This window comes from Martes martes, assembly GCF_963455335.1.
Source record: "Martes martes genome assembly, chromosome: 5".
Taxonomy (NCBI): domain Eukaryota; kingdom Metazoa; phylum Chordata; class Mammalia; order Carnivora; family Mustelidae; genus Martes; species Martes martes.
The window spans coordinates 89,690,918-89,708,239 of NC_137892.1; the positions used below are offsets into that span (position 1 = coordinate 89,690,918).

The following is a 17,322-nucleotide window of genomic DNA, read 5'->3' on the forward strand; positions in this document are numbered from 1 at the left end:
ACAGAAAAGCCAAGGCTGGGACGCCTGGGTGGCTCAGTGGGTTAAAAACTCTGCCTTCGGCTCAGGTCATGATCCCAGGGTTCTGGGATGGAGCCCCACATGGGGCTCTCTGCTCAGCGGGGAGCCTGCTTCCCCCTCTCTCTCTGCCTACTTGTGATCTCTGTCAAATAAATTAAAAAAAATCTTAAAAAAAAAAAAAAGCCAAGGCTAAAAATCTTATCAATTCTTTAAGTATGTTAACACGGTCATAAAAATTAATTGTATATTACCTTCCAATAGTCCTCACCTGTACTTTGCCTAATCTCTGTAATTTAAGTTTTATCTTTTACCTAATAACCAGTACTTTAGTTGAGCTCCACTCGGTATCAACTATATTTTATCAAGTTAGAGGTACTTGAGTGATGAGGCTTTCAACTATACTAAACCATATTCTATAATGGAGACCAATAAAAGAGCATATAGAGCTCCTTCTAGCCATAATGCAAATTATCTTAAATAACCTACACACACTGGATCAAACACTTTACTATTCTTTTTTTTTTTTTTAAGATTTTTTAGGGGTACCTGGGTGACTCAGTCATTAAGCATCTGCCTTCAGCTCAGGTCATGATCCCAGATCCTGGGATCGAGTCCCGTATCGGGCTCCCTGAGCCTGCTTCTCCCTCTCCAGCTCCCTTGTGCTTTGTATTCCCTCTCTTGCTCCCTCATAAATTATTTTAGAGATTTTTTAGTAATCTCTACATTCAACTTGGGTCTCGAAGTCACAATCCCAAGATTGGGTTTGTATGTTCCACACTGACTGAGCCAGCCAGACACCCCATGATTCTGGTTTTTTAAAATTGTTCTACTCCAGTGTACCTGTAGATTTCCACTACATTGGCCTCTTCATAAGATTATTTGAGAGAGCTTGAGAGTAGGGGGAGAAGGTGGGCAAAGGGAGAGGGAGAGTGAATCCCAACCATACTCCACGCTGAGCACAATGCAATTGCTCACGACCCTGTGATCACACCAGAGCCTAAACCAAGAGCCAGATGCTTAATTTACTGCACCACTCAGGCGCCTCCACCACCAGCCTGTTTCTGTCACAATATTACTCAGGGTAGTATTACTGAAAATCCACCGTGAACAAAGCTAGGCAAAAAATAATGGTACTTTCCCCCTATAACTCTTAATATCTGCTATTAACATTTAACAGGGTGTATTTTGTGTTCCATATCACTGAGGGAGGAAAGCTATCTCCTTAAAAGGAAATCAGAGAATGGATATAACCTTAAAAATTTCCTCAAAATTGTATTATTTAGACTCTACAGAAGTTATTGCACTGTGACCAGAAATACACATTCCTCATCAATAAATTTTCAAATTAACCCTTTACAGTATAGTTAGTCAACTCAAGCCTTTATCAGAGTCACACTCAAATCTCAAATTTACCAGCAAAAGGTTTTAAAAAATAATACATACTCAAGGTGTTTTTAAAGGTTTCCTCAGAGGATCAACCTAGGATTAAACTAAAGGCTAAAATGATAGTGGTAAAAATGTCCAACTTTATACCAGGTTTAAGTGAAAACATTCCTATGAAAAAAAGGTTGCCATAATATAGGAAATACTAATAGCTTACTTATGAAAAATTTTGCTTTCTAAATGTTATCAAATGAAGATACTGAACTTTCTCTTCTATAGCTTGGTAGAGCCAACAAAGTCGGACCTATGAAAAAATGCTATCACTGAGAGGAAACAATTAGGGATTCCAATGCATACCTGATACTTCGTGTTGCTTGCTGTTAGTTAACAGTTGGAATAAACAAAAGTGGGTTAATTAGTAAGGGCCAAAATTAAACTGCAGAAGTAAACTGGCGAGGATTTTTTGTGCATGTCACATTAAAAATTTAACCGCCTTTCAGAGATACACCACAAAGTTCTGATATATCCCTTAAACACATTCAGACCTAAGAGTTCCAAAGAGAATTCTTATTAAGTTCTTCATTTTTTAACATTAAAAATTTGTTTTTGACAACAGGTAAATCCCTTACACCAACAACCCGAAAAAATTTTGAAAAGCTGGTAGAACTAATTCTTGATATTCCATGTTATTTCCAACTTTATTGTTTGATACTTAAGACAGGTTTAAACATGAGCTTTTGCCATTTCTTCACTCTTATCATTTTAACCTCCAAAGGTTTTTAAAGACCACAAATAGCCCCATTTTTATGTAACAGGAACAAGAAATCCACCAGCACCAAAAAACTTTAAAACTCAGATCTTTAGTAGCAGTCTTTAGAACACTCTAGATTAAAAATGTAATAATTTGTTAAAGCATAAGCATGCAAAGAAGTGTAACAGTGAATAAAAACCACAACTGACAAAAATATTGGTTAACATTCCAAACATGTATAACCAATGAACATGGCCTAAGTTTTTTTTTATTGGTATTCACTTCAGAAACTTGAATCCACAGATATAAGCAGTATATTACCAGAAAGTTACAAGTAAACACAGATTATACATGCAAATTTCTGTTCACAAAGGTCACATGTGCAGGTATGTGAATTAGAAGCGTGCGTCTAGATTATGGCCAAACTGTTTTAAAATGCAGAAATGTAAAATTACATTTTGAAATATGAAGAGATGGTCTACACACTTCAAAAATCAAATGTTGCTTATACCAGATGTATGACAGCTACAGGATTCAAGTGACAAGCAATAAGATCTCAAGAAATTAATACTGCTCAAAGAGAACGGGAGTATTTTTTACATTTCACTGAAAATACATTGACTACTAGAATACGAAATCTAGCAGGAACTTAGGGGAAAAATTACAAAAATCTAAAGCCAATTACTTAGTATTTCTTATTACCTAAACAACAACATGACATTAAAAGAAAACTGCACCTGCTTTTTAATTGCCAATCTCATATCATGAAGATCTCCAAATAAAAAGCAACCAAAAAGCTTCAAACTCCAAATGAAAAGTCTGCAAGGCTCAGATTAAAATGTGGAATGTTTGAGATGAAAGTAATAAAAATACAATTGGTTTTGTTCTTTATTGAATGGAATCAAAAGTTTTGACATTTCTTTGAAGCTTGGAACTAAATTTCATTTCTCTGAATGATTCTACATCTTTTTTTCTTAGTGGTGCAAGTTGTCTTAAGTAGCTTACATACGAGTCAGTCTCTACGAAGTACTTCGGTCTTTTACCATTCTGATAAAACAAAAACAATTTTTCATTAACTTAACCGTGTATGTATTTTTGCTCTAACACTTAACACATGAACAGACATCTATTATTTTTCCACTAAAACAAAAGAGTACAATAGTTTTCTTCTAACTATCAGTATTGTATTTAAAAAAGGTTAACATTAAAAACAAAGAACCATTATTTTCTTTGAAATTGTTAAGCTTCTTGCACATTTTAAGCTTCCTTCTTCTGCCTGCGTTCTTCTGCCAATTTATTCAGAAATTTCTGAAAAGAAAAAAAACATTACAAGGATTAAGTCACCTAAGAAAAACTAAATGGATGAACTTCAAAATAAAATACCCAACTTTTTGAATTAGAGTGTAATTTAACTGTAACATTATCAGTTATTTTAAAGATCTGGTATTCTTGTTAAGTCAGTGTACAAAACTAAACTAGATCATAGTACATAAAAACGTGGAAAAAATAGTAAAATGTGGAAAAAAAGATTATTCCAATTTACAGTTAACATTAACTTATAGAGATAAGAAAACAAAGATCATACTTGCACAGAACTGCCACTATTCCAAGAACATACAGTAGTTAAAATAACATGCGTTTATTCAAATAGTGCGCCTTCCATTAAAGTGGGGAAACATTTTCTTAAAGGCAGTAAATATTTTCTTTGTGGGCTATTCTTTATTTCAACTACTCAATTCTGTTACAGCAATAAAGCCAGCCATACCAATACTTAAATGAATGACTGTGGGTATATCCCCCCCAAAACCCCACCTTATCTACAAAAGTGGTGACCCCTGTATTGCACCTGTAATTTCTAGAGTTCTTAGATATATTAAGACATTAATAAGTAACCCTCCCTGCCAAATGTAAAACACCCACTGTTTCTTTACTTCTGGGTATAATTTCTTAACTCTATAATTACTCCCAACTGATGAGAGGGTTAAAAGCCACTGGAAAAAACACTCAGGAAGTATCAAGTCATTTATCATTAGCAAAATGTTACAATGCATAATAAATTTTAGTGACGTCTACAAAGTTCCTTTAAAATAGAATAATAGAGGGTGCCTGGGTGGCTCAGTTGGTTAAGCAATTGCCTTCGGCTCAGGTCATGATCCTGGAGTCCCAGGATTGAGTCCCACATCGGGATCTCAACTCCAGTGGGGGAGTCTGCTTCTCCCTCTGACCTCTCCCCTCTCATGCTCTCTCTCTCTCTCTCTAATAAATAAATAAATAAAATCGTTAAAAAAAAAACAACCCACAGAATTATAAAGTCACCTCCAATAAACAAATGAAAAGTAGAATAGCTAGGAAATATTAGAAAGCATATCACTTATAAAGTATCAAGCACTGAGACAACTTTTTATTTCAATACTGTTCTATGTAATACACAATTTCTGCTACTAATGCAATTAAACCACCATTCTTTTTTCATATGCTAAATGTAAGACACATACAGGTAGCAAAGAATACCTTCATTTCAAACTAGTGACACAGCCAAGAAATGGCATTATTTCCTAAATTCAAGGCCATCCCCTCGCCCCCCTCCAAAATCAAGGCTATCTTTATCCATATAAATCAACACACAGAACATGTATGATAACGGAATACTCCAGTAGCTTACTACAAAGCAGTGCAAAAACCAGGTTATTTGTACTTTTTGAATTAAAAGCCTTTCAAGTTTTTCCCTATTACCTGCTTTAATACTCAGTCCTTAAAGCAGTCACTAAAATACCAAATTTCAAAATATCCAAATAGGAATTTGTTATGCTTCATTCATGTTTTATTTTTTAATCCATTTCTTTTTTTTTTTTTTTAAGATTTTTATTTATTTATTTGACAGGCAGAGATCACAAGAAGGCAGAGAGGCAGGCAGAGAGAGAAGGAGGGGAAGCAGGCTCCTTGCTGAGCAGAGAGCCCGATGCGGGGCTCGATCCCAGGACCCTGGGATCATGACCTGAGCCGAAGGCAGAGGCTTTAACCCACTGAGCCACCCAGGTGCCCCTTTTAATCCATTTCTTATAGAATATCATTATCAAATAATTTAACAATGTAAAAATCAGTAAGTATGAAGGGACATGGCACATCATAAAAGTTGAAAAAGCTTTTATTATTCCACTTGACTTTCAGGCCTCCAGAATCTTCCAAATTAGAGAAATTACAGTCTAATACTCACTTGGGAATAGGTAACTTCAGTTATAACAGGATTTATAATGCGGCTAAAAAATTATTCAATTATTTAGTTAGAATGTACTACAGAAAAAGGCTCAATAGATGTTCCTAGAATTTATTAAACTGCTTAAGGCCCATCAACAAAGAAATAAAAGTGTCATCTCCAGGATAAGGCATTGTGATGGGTCTACAGAAGGTACCATACACATTTTACTTTGTGTAACTTTATACAATTTGTTTTTGTAAAAGAACTCTACTCTTTTAGATTCAGCCTTACCTTTAATTTCTGATAATGAGGAAGGCTGCTGCAATGAGTATTCTTTGCAACTTCTTCATTTGTATAAAAGAGTGAACACAGCTTACAGTAAAACCCTGTTTTAGGTATCACATAGTCTATACCTAGAACACAAACATACATTCTTACAAATTTAGTAAATCAGAAGTTTTAATTAGTGTTCTCAAATCTTTTTTCCATCATTATTTGAATGAGATATTTGTGAGAAGTCCATTATAGCCTAAGCTAAAACAAAACAAAAACCATAGTATCATTAGTTAATTGTACTTAATTGATGTTTAAGGTCCACCTAACTGTACTCTTAAAAAGGCAGAAATATTAAAAAGATAAAGAAAAAGCAATGTGAAATTCTCAGAAACCTTTATGCGGAGAAAGAACATATTGTGAAATGGTAACAAAAGATAATACAAAATGAGGAGAGTTGGTTAAGTGGAGAAGAACATATCAATTAAGATTTACAAATCATTCTGCAGAGAAATAAATTTAAAATGGTATCAAAGTTTATGTAAGACCAATTTAAAAATTATTTAGTAACAGAACTTGGAAGGGGTGAGAGGGGAAGAACAAAGCCTTATATCTCACCAACAGGAACATTGGGCTGATATGGTCCAATTCTATACTCATCTGGGATTGTATAGTCCTCCTTGTTTTCATCACTTTGGCCATCTGCATTTTCACTTGTGTCTTTGTTGGGATCATCAGCATTCTCAGCAGATTCAGCGCCTGGTTCTGTATTTTCCTCATTTTTAATTCCATTTTCCAACGCTGCTTCATTTTCTTGATCAAGTTCCTCGATCTTGTCCACCTTAATTTCAACCAAACCATCATCATTTTTGTCACCAGATTTAAATGCCATGCCCGATTTACGAAGTTTCTGAAGTTCCGAATCTTCCTCATCACCAACCTCATCTAGAGTGACAAAACCTTCCATACTCCCTGGGAAACGACGCTGTTAAGAAAGACAAATTTACTCTGCAACAATTATCCTGCAGCATCCCTTCCATTTGCTTTACTTGAAGGGAAAAGGATAGCGTCTTTGTCCTTATTCATTCTTTCAAAATACTGACTTGTTCCTTTCTCCCCCAAAATCACTGTTGTTTTTTAAAACAACTTTGTTTTAAAACTATATAATTAAAAGCTTGCCTCACATGAAGAGCAGAAAATAAATGAGGTAAGGACATTATATTCTACACTTCTTAAAACTATTAGGCTGCAAGGGACTGTATCAACATGTGCTTTGATAAAAGTAGTTCAATGGTATCCTTAGGAAGACAGTATCTTAGGATACAACTGTTATTTAGAGAACACTAAGTCTAAAGTGGTTAAAAAAGGAAAAAAAAAATCAAGCTCTGGAGCATGACTGCCAATGTTTAAATTCTGACTCTGCCACTTAGAAGCAGTATGACCAAGAACTTCTCTATGCCTAAATTTTCTCATTCATAAAACCAGGTTAATAAAGGTATTTATCTACTGCTTATAGTTACTATGAGGATTAATTTATCAGCATACACAAAGAGCTCAGAAAAATTATAGCATGTAATAAGTATCAGCTCTTAAGAGTGCAAATATAAAGTTCTGGGGCGCCTGCATGGCTCAGTGGGTTAAGTCTCTGCCTCCAGCTCAGGTCCTGGAATCAAGCCCCACACTGGGCTCTCTGCTCATTTGGGAGCCTGCTTCCCCCCCTCTCTCTGCCTGCTGCTCTGCCTACTTGTGATCTCTAATTAAAAAAAAAAACGTATTATGCAACAATCATCCACTTCAGCCAGAACAGTAACTTTAAGACTAAGTTATGTGACTAGGCACCTGAGTGACTCAGTAGCTTAAATGTCAGCTTTTGCTCAGGTCACCAAAGGCCACAATCCCAGGGTCCTCGGATCCAATCCTCTGTCAGGCCTCCTGCTCAGCAGGGAGTTTGATTCACCCTCTCATTCTGCCCCTTTCCCCTGCTCCTGATGGCTTGCTCTCTTTCAAATAAATAAAATCTTTAAAAAACGCAACAACAAGAAAACAAAACAATGTTATGTGACGAAGCCAACAAAATCTGACTTCCAATGGCTGAATGTTGCTTACAAGGAACCAATGGACCAGGAAAGGACCTCTCTCACTGAAAGAGCCATTTAACCTAAGGGGCTTCAAAGGCATGTTAGTGCTCTAATCCTTAATGCAGATAATCAGTAGATCATGGTCTTTTGTTTTACCATTCTTTATGCTTTGTATATATTTTTATATTTGTATTCACCTTATATGCTTATCAGTGACTTGTGTTTTAAGCAAAATGTCTTAAAAGTTACTGTATTATCTGATCAAGCTTATATTTCTCAAATATGAGAATTCTTCAAGCTTAACAAAATAAGATCTTATTTTTAAGTAATCTCTACACCCAACCTGGGGCCTGAACCCACAACCCCAAGATCAAGAGTTGCATGCTCCACTGACTGAGCCCGCCAGATGCCCCAAGTTTAACAATTTTTAAATGAATGGCAAATGTTTTACTATCTTGGGCCAATTAACTTATTATAAACTCCTATCCCATCTTTTTAAAAATAAGCTGTACTAAAAGGCTGCCTACCAGTACTTACACGCTACAATACACAAACATATGTAGATTTAGGACTTCCTCCTACCTGACTAAAAACTTCCTTCTGTTAGTTGACACTTTCTAACAACTACTATAAAAAGTCTTACTTAACCTATTTATTGCAGAGTTCACTTTTAAATATTTATTCTATAAATGGTTTGTACCTGATTTTTTCTAATGTGACTAATTCCTTTTAAGCTGATGCTGCTAATGTAAATAATAAGAAACATTTATCTGATCTAGTTTTCTGTCAACATAGGTCAACATATAATCTTCCTTTACCTTTTTCAGCTTTTTCTTTGCAGCTGCCGAAGCACTGACATTTCCATCTTTTTTCACAGCTTTGTCCAAAGGTTCCTTTTTCCCATCAGAAGCGACATCACCTAAATTAGCAAGATCTGTCTCATCTCCCACCGAACTGCCACTTTCTAGCAGTGCTGCTGCTTCTTCTTCATCCACGAGTAGCTCATCTTCAGATTCAAGAAGCATGTTAGGTTCTTGCTCGGCTTGGTCATCCTTTGTATCTTTTTCACCATCTTCACCCGATTTCTCTTCTTGTTCTTTACCTTCAGTTGTACTTTCAGTCTTCTGGGAACCATCAATCTTGGATTTCTTATCGCTTGGAGATTCTTTGCCATCTGGAGAATAAGATCTTTTCCTGAAATCAAAAGGATACCCACTCAATTAATTCTCCTGAGTTGGAAAACAAAAGTTTAATATACCAGTGAATATACACACATAAAATGTCATTACCGAGATTTATCTTTTTTCAGTAAGTCAATGCCTCTGTTGGGAATCTAAAAGACAAAATTTTGTGTCAGTTAAATAAATGTATTAGAATACATTCATTTGCAGATTATATAATTACCCAATTAACTAACAGTTAAGGAACATCCTTCATATCAACTAAGCTTATTCAATCCCAGTAACCATACCTAAGAATGTAAGCTGCCTCGAGTAAGCAATTTATTACAATCAACATTTCGACAGAGCATAGAGCAGTGGAAAATAAATATTTTGGTAGCAGAACTCAACTTCAAATAAAATCTTAAATATAAATAGATAAAACCAATGAAGGCATTTTTTAACATAACACCATTAAAAAAACAACAAAATTCTACTGAAGAACACCAAGGGAAAAAACGTTATCTTTAAATAACCAAATCCTGTATTCTTAGCAAATAAAAACATTTATAAGCATGCTGTGCTTGAAATATGTGAAACAAGCTTTATAAGGATGACAAGATCAATACTACATACCCTCAGTACCAATTTTTTATATTTTTCAGACAAGTCAACTTTCACACATCTCCCCTGAAACCAAAGGGCCTTTTTCAAACAGTGGTCGACCATTGCCATTGCATCTTCTCTGGTCTCCATCTCAATAAAGGCCTTAAACAAAAAAAAGAAAAAAGAAAAAAAAAAGCAATCAGCTTATAAGAGATCAATGGTACAGTCCAAAACCCTCTAAATATCCCATCAACTCAGGAAATTAAATTTTTTTTTTTTTTACAGTTTACTCAATGGAATCATACATAAAGTGGAAAGCAACACTGTAATGTAATTATCAATGGGGCAAGAAAGAAACAGTATAGCTACATACACACAGGGAGATTTTTCTAGATGCACACTTGGAAGCAAAGTGTCACCATGTTTACTTTTCCACTTTATAGCTTCTCAGTATTTACTGTTTTACACACTGAGAATCCACTGTGACTTAAAAAAAAAAATCACCACTTATTAAGCAAAGAAAATTTAAAATTTATGAGAAGATAATTATTCTCCCTTTATTAAAAATAAAGATACAGAAAAAAAACCTTACTAATTATCTTAAAGTACTAATTATCTTAAAATTAAAGTACTAATTATCTTAAAATTTTTGAAGAAGTTATTTAGGGGACCACCTGGGTGGCTCAGTGGGTTAAGCCTATGCCTTTGGCTCAGGTCATGATCTCAGGGTCCTGGGATCCCTGTACTGGGCTCCCTGCTCAGTGGGGAGCCTGCTTCCCCTCTCTTTCTGCCTGCCTCTCTGCCTACTTGTGATATCTGTCAAATAAATAAAAAAATCTTTAAAAAGTTAAAAAAAAAAAGTTATTTAAATTCTAAATTCAATTAACATAGGGTGTATTATTAGTTCAGAGGTAAAGTTCAGTGATTTTTCAGTTGCATGTAACACCTAGTGCTCATTACATCTCGTGCCCTCCTTAGCGCCCATTGCCCTGTTACCCCCACCCTCTCACCAGCAACCCTGTTTGTTTCCTATAGTTAAAAGTCCCTAATGGTTTGTCTCCCTCTCTGTTATTGTTTTATTTCCCCTTCCCTTTCCCCACGATCCTCCTTAAAAGCTTCTATGTTTGGGATTACCTGACTCTTCATCCTCATCAGTATGTAATTTTTAATTTTTCCATAAGGCTCAGCAAGCTTGAGAACTGCACTGTCAGAATAGCCAGAATGAGGTAAATTGCTGAGATGTATCACACGTCCAAGCTCTTGCTTTTGATCAAACTTCTGGTCTGGCTTCCCCTCAGGTTTCTAAATAATAAAGAGGCAAACAGGCAAGTCAAATGGTGGTAGGTATCCTGTAATTATTTTTTAATAGTTAAGGTAATTCTAGTTATTAGCAACAACAAAGTAGCTAAAGTTAATCAGTATTAAAACGATGTATTAAATGGTTGGTGGTACAAATCTGGAAAAAATTAGTAATTACCTTTATTCTTTTATACTTCTGTGATAAATGAACTCTCACTGGCTTGCCAAATACTAATGCTGGTGTGGTTGTATAATAATCCACTGCAGCTTGGGCATCCTCTGTAGTTGCCATTTCAATAAATGCCTAAAATTGGGACAAAATTATTATTTCCAAAATAAAACAAGACTGCCCAAGTCTTTCTAGATATATTAAAATCATTAAGAAGCATTTTTAAGAGTCTAAAAACAGAATCAACACAGTTAATTTGCTGTTTTTTAAAAGGCCATCTCAGATTTTACTACCTTCATGCTACTCGAGTGTCATTTATTATGTCTATTGTTTTTCAATAATAATTTGCATCCATTTTGACAAAAGTTTGGAATGGCTTCTCAAAGAATTATCATCCTTTTATAGCCCTTACAGTAATATAATGACAATTTTACTGCTTAAGGACAATTAATAAATTAAATAATCCATTAGGCCTAGAAATGAATGTTATTGACATACTTCAACTATTTGCTTTTTTCTCTATTAACATTCCATATTAATGATTTAAGATCACACTGAGGGCTTTTTCTAATATAAAATCATATAATTCCTTTAGGAACTATATAATAATGAATAAATCCTACACTTATTTCAACTCATACCTCATTAATTTTATTTAGAATCAGATGATTTGAAATGACTCCAAATGGTTCCACCAGCTGTAATAGTTGGTATCTCAAGTTTTTCCCTCGTTGAAAATCCATGATGTGAACAACTCGGCTTGTTTCCTATCCATTAGGAAAAAATCAAGTCAAGAGGTCTCTTTAGAATCAAGATGAAAACATGTTACATATTAGAAGTTTCACAGTCTAAAGTTAACCAGAACAGATAAAGTATTTAAAACTACTCACAACATTCTAGAGAATTTTAAAACTACACAGGAAATCAGATTCACTGGGGTATATCTCAAAGTTTCAGAAAGCCTCTGCAGTTTTTTTTGTTTTTAAGATTTTATTCATTCATTTGAGAGAGTGTGTGTGCGAGAGAGCATCAGAGGGGAGGTCAGAAGAAGCAGACTCCCCATGGAGTTGGAAGCCCGATGCGGGACTCGATCCCAGGACTCCGGGACCATGACCTGAGCTGAAGGCAGTCACTTAACCAAGCGAGCCACCCAGGCACCCTCTGAAGTTACAGTTATTTTTAAATAGGATACTATAGACATAAATGGACAGCAAAATTTCTTTCCCTTTTTTAAAATAAAGTATCTCAATTTTTTTTTTTTGACAGAGATCACAAGTAGGCAGAGGGGAAAGCAGGCTCCCCACCGAGCAGGGAGCCCGATGTGAGGATCCCAGGACCCTGAGATCATGACCTGAGCCAAAGGCAGAGGCTTAACCCCTGAGCCACCCAGGCGCCCCTGCAGCAAAATTTCTTACACTCAAGATGAGTTCTCTATACTATGGGTATATGAAAATTGAACTTTTAACTCTTAAGTCATATAGAAGCCTGATAGTTTTCAAACAATATAGCAGCCTTTCTATAATAAAGGACTACAATACAGACTCAATTTACAGGAATCTCAAAGTTAAATTACACTTCCCCCAAAAATAAAGTAAGAGTTGTATTACTGACCACTCTGCCTTTCTGCATGTGTCTTGGTCCTTGCAGGTTCCCATTTCCAGCACCTTTATGGACAAAAAGTGATTTTTTAAAGATCTTGTAATTAATATACTTGTTATTAACATAACGGGACATCTTTTTTTAAAAAAAATATCTGAGAGAGCGAGAAAGAGCAGAGAAGGGCGCGGGGTGGGGGGACAGAGGAAGAAGAAGAGAAGCAGACTCTCTGCTGAGCCTGGAGTCTTACAAGGGCTTCCATCTCAGGATCCTGAGATCAGGAACTGAGCAGAAACCAGGAGTAGGGACACTTAACCAACTTAACCACACATGCACCCCCCCACACACTTTTTAAAGTAGGCTCTATATCCAGCTAGGAGCCCAATGCAGGGCCAGAACTCACAACCCTGATATCAAAACCTAAGCTGAGATCAAGAGTCGGATGCTTAACCGACTGAGCCACCCAGGTGCCTCAGGAAAACAGGACATCTTTCAAACACAAATCAGAGGTTACCACAAATATAATAAGAACCATGTCTTCTCATGAGATATGATGTTATTTTTGATTAATTTTTCAACAAGCCTTCTTTTACCTCTAATCACTGCATTTCATTTTTAGTAAAAGCTCTTAGAGAAAGGTAACAAATTTTATAATCACCCAGATTTCCTCTTGGTCCAACCGCTGGTCCCCCAAGATGAAATGAGGGAGGTGGAGGTCCCAGAATTCCTGGTGCTGGGTTTGTAGACTGCTGCAGCATGAATGGATCACCCCTAGTAATGTGAGACATAAAATGTAATGAATACAAAAAGTTTCATCAAAAATAATTAAGATTTATTGTTAAAATACCCCTTTAACGATTATAATTCCAATCTTTGCAGGCATTTATGTGTGAAGTAACTAGGGGAAAAGCTGTAACAACAATAACATAATAATCACTAACATAAAAATTAGAATTCTAAAGATTCTTTCACCCACAGTGACTTATACCAAACTCTCATATTTAATGAAGATACCCAGAAAATATTTGCTTATAAATTTTGAAAGTTTAACCTGAATTCCTTACAATGATCTCCTTTATTAACAAGAGCTTAAGAATTTTAACTTACATTGTGTGTCCTGTATCATTGTCAGGATTCCATTCTGGGTAGCTTTAAAGAGACCAGAAAATTAACTTTAAAATAAAACTGTCCTTTTCATAAAATAGCCTTGTTTGGCCTTTAAAACAGAGTTTATTTATTAGTGAAGTTACAGGAGAGTCTAAGTGTTAGAAATACTATAGTTTAAAATATATCATATTTATACTTCCAAAAAACCCCTCCAGAACTTCAAAATAATCCAAATGAACAAGAACAAACGTGTTCTATAATGAAAATTTAGATAATATACATTTAAGTTTAATTTTATACTTATTTGGTAAGTCGTAAGGAGGAAAAGTGCTGCATGGGCAATTGGAAATGTGGGTATATACAGAAATAAGGACCAACCGCAGGTTTTCCTTCTCCAATATTAAATGCCAATAGCAAAAACAGAGTTGTGACACTAGAAAGTAAAGAAAGCCCCAACGGAGCTAGACATATGTGAAAACTGGCAATCTAGTGAACGGGTATGTGTGTTTCGGCAGGGAGATTCTTTATGAATTCAATTTCATTCCAGCAGCTTAAAATCAGAACCAAAGGTCACTCAAAAGCAAAAAGTGTATCTTGATGGATTTTGCTCGACAACTTCTAATTCCTAATGACTTTTCTATCAGCTGTATTTTTAGAGCATGTATTGTTACTGAAAAAGGCTGCCTGAGTTTATTCTATGTATCAAAGGCCATCTTTAAGTGTATTAAAAATTCTTGCAATTTGCAGAAAGACAGCCCATGTTTATCTGCCCTACAAATAATATTAAATAAAAAAACACCACTAACACACTGAACCTAATATTCTGAAATGAGATTCCAGATCTAAACATTCTGTTTGTAACTGATAAGGCCTGGTCAGTATCAACTACGCAGTGTTGAACAATGTGGATATTACAAGCAAGTGATGAACTCCCCAAAACCAATCAATGGCTGTTTCTGATTCACGGTACAGATGCTTTAAAGGTATTTCAAACTCCTACATTTCAAGAAGAAGCTGGCATCGACGACTGTGACTTGCTCCATTGATATGTTGACTCCACTCCTGCAGCAAAGTAAATTAGTAGAATTAACAAAAATAAAGCTAAAATATTTTTCATTTGAACCATTCAAACTCTAGGAAGTTAATTTATATGCAGTATAACATATGCTTTTCAAGCATGACAGACTGTAGAAAACACCTGACCATTCAATAGTCACAACGAATTAATTTAAAACCATTTCTCTGAATCCTTGTAGCATGATCCTGCCCTCAAATACGCCATGCACATTCTTGGAAAAACTGGATTAACTTGGTTAACATACTAATAGACCTGACAGGGAAAAGAGAGTTAATAAAGATCAAGAATAACAACTGACCTTGAGATCACCTAGACATACTAATCTCTGCTGTGGACCAAACTGGATTATATATATTGTATCATTAGAACTGCTTTTATAAAACTCTATGATAAAATATCCATGCTTCTATCTATTTTTCTAGAGATGTTATAAATGTGACTAGTTAATTTTATCCAGCTTTAAGGCGTGTTCCAAGTGTACTACAGCCATGAAAAGCTAAGATTCAACAGGAACTGTTTTTCTAGAAAATGGTCCCCATTTATCAAAAAACTAAGCTCCCATTCTACTTCCCATAAGTAAAGAAGCCAATTTCAGGAATGTCTGTTTCCAAATGTTAGGAAGGGAAACATATTCATCAGTATTTGTGCTCCTCTGTGGTTATTTTTAATTTAAGGGATTAACTTCTTTCCTATTTTATGCAAATAAGCATTCCTTTCTTTAGTTAAAAAAAAAATCCACATATAAATGATCAATGTTTTAGACAACTGAAGAAAGAGGAATTAGGAAAAGCAGGCTTTGCTGTCAGACTGACTAGGTTCCATTCCCAAGGTGCCACTTAACAGACATGAATCCTTGGTACCTATCAGTACCTATTACTGAAATTTACTATGATTCAATACTTTCCTAGGATTTTATGTAAAGTGAATGACAATGACTAAAGGTAAACTGCTTATCAGAACATTGCCAGGCACATAAGTGCCCAAAAAAGAAAAAAAATTAACTGTCATTACATTGCTTATAAAGCTATCTCGTTTTACAATTCCTGCTTTACAAGTATGGTTTCACAAATTCCCACAAAATGAGGCAACTTCTGTCACATCCACACTACCTAATACATTATATTTGGAATATAAAACACGGTCAGGCAATGTTTTTAAAAGGGAGTCTCACTTAGAGCTAAACTAAAGAAAGAAACCAAATTACAAGAGCTACCTTCTTGAAAAGCTTCAGAATGGTGTTTTATAAACCCAATTTAAAAAAATGGATTTATATTACAACAGCTTACATACTTCCTCTCCCCTAAAAGAATTAACATCCTGTGAAAGAACTATGGAAGCTGTACCTCAAAGCTAGATTATCTTTTTAAAAATAATGACTAATAGCTAAGGAACCTAAAGAAATCTCTTCACAGCTGGCTCCACAACCAGTTATCTGGGATATAAAAAGTTTGTACTTGCAAAGCAACAGACCACTGACTTATTGGAGGACACTTTTAAAATGGCTGTAAGAAGAGGTGCCATAGGTCAAGTTCACAAAATTCTTAAGAGGGATTAAACAAATACCTTAACTTAGAATTTTCTGAAATAAAAATATTCAGATTTTATTTAAAATGTCCTTGAGAAGCAGTGTGTTGGGAGAGGAGTAAAAGTTACCCTATTATGCACGTTTCTAATTCACAGGAGATGGAAAGGTATCTAGTTGAACAGAAAACTATTTATATCCAATCCTCTATGCTCTTTAAAGGTTCAAACTTAAGGTAAAAATGTAGCTGGTCTTTCAAAGTACTAGCAGGCAGGCCAAGATCAAAGAATTATTATGTATCTCCCAAACCCACCCACATTCCTAATCTGCACTACCCCATCGGCATCTCTGGTTTAAAGTGAGGATTAAGAGTCAAAAGGGTTTTTAAAAAACCCATGTCCTTGATTCTAAATTGAGGTAGCTTTCACATCAGATTAATAAGGTAAAAGGATTCACATTTTGAATGTAGAAGTTCTGCAGGAAAACTATATTCACCTTAACAGTCTTTGAGATACCTAAATTATATAAAGAAAGGATAATTTGGGAGAAGCACTTCTGGAATGGCAGAATAAAGACTTTAAGGGCTTTTAGAATAATACTAAAAGGAAAACTATGAGCTCAAGTGACAAGATGGTGAAAAGGCTGTAGTGGGCACTCTAAGTGAAAAGAATTTGAGGGAAGTCTGAGGTTGTGGAGAAAAGTAATTTGACATTCTAAAATGACCTAGGAAGAAATAAAAGCAACACCATCACTGAAAGTCACTTAAAATATCAAATAATGATGATAAATTAGATCACGTTTTTCACCTAAAAGTTCCTTATTTCACAGTAAGATGGAAGTTTTGATCATGTAAACTATTTAACACTACCACTAAGTGAAAAGAACAGATTTTCCAAGTTATGCAGCAATACCAGAGAGCAGGATTAAATGTTTAAAAATTTTCATTATCTACTTTCACCACAGGAATTTTCTCTCAAGTCATTGTTTCTGTATCAGCTATTAAATGAGAAAGGACCACAGCTAAAGGTAAATAGTTATTTTTTTCAATAACGCAGATACTCAGAAAACATGAGCTATATTAAGGAA

The 17,322-nt window shown here is 35.2% G+C and overlaps 1 protein-coding gene across 9 annotated transcripts in view; it reads right to left on the minus strand.

Annotated features, from left to right (window-relative positions):
- Window positions 1-1,266: 1,266 nt before the first annotated feature.
- MATR3 (matrin 3) overlaps window positions 1,267-17,322 on the minus strand; it is a 30,246-nt gene continuing 14,190 nt past the window's right edge. For 5 of the 9 annotated variants that reach the window (XM_080803849.1, XM_080803847.1, XM_080803852.1 and 2 more), the window contains 13 exons: window positions 14,637-14,698; window positions 13,637-13,678; window positions 13,188-13,300; window positions 12,545-12,597; window positions 11,575-11,700; window positions 10,943-11,068; window positions 10,600-10,767; window positions 9,496-9,627; window positions 8,989-9,032; window positions 8,518-8,893; window positions 6,240-6,462; window positions 5,640-5,761; window positions 1,267-3,460 (listed from right to left, as the gene is read on the minus strand). In XM_080803849.1, coding sequence (XP_080659975.1) covers window positions 3,410-3,460; window positions 5,640-5,761; window positions 6,240-6,462; window positions 8,518-8,893; window positions 8,989-9,032; window positions 9,496-9,627; window positions 10,600-10,767; window positions 10,943-11,068; window positions 11,575-11,700; window positions 12,545-12,597; window positions 13,188-13,300; window positions 13,637-13,678; window positions 14,637-14,698 — 1,638 coding nt within the window. In that variant the 3' untranslated portion in view covers window positions 1,267-3,409. Of the gene's footprint in view, window positions 3,461-5,639; window positions 5,762-6,239; window positions 6,607-8,517; window positions 8,894-8,988; window positions 9,033-9,495; window positions 9,628-10,599; window positions 10,768-10,942; window positions 11,069-11,574; window positions 11,701-12,544; window positions 12,598-13,187; window positions 13,301-13,636; window positions 13,679-14,636; window positions 14,699-17,322 lie in introns of all 9 variants that reach the window. The other 4 variants (XM_080803846.1, XM_080803845.1, XM_080803853.1 and 1 more) reach the window with 1 other exon arrangement.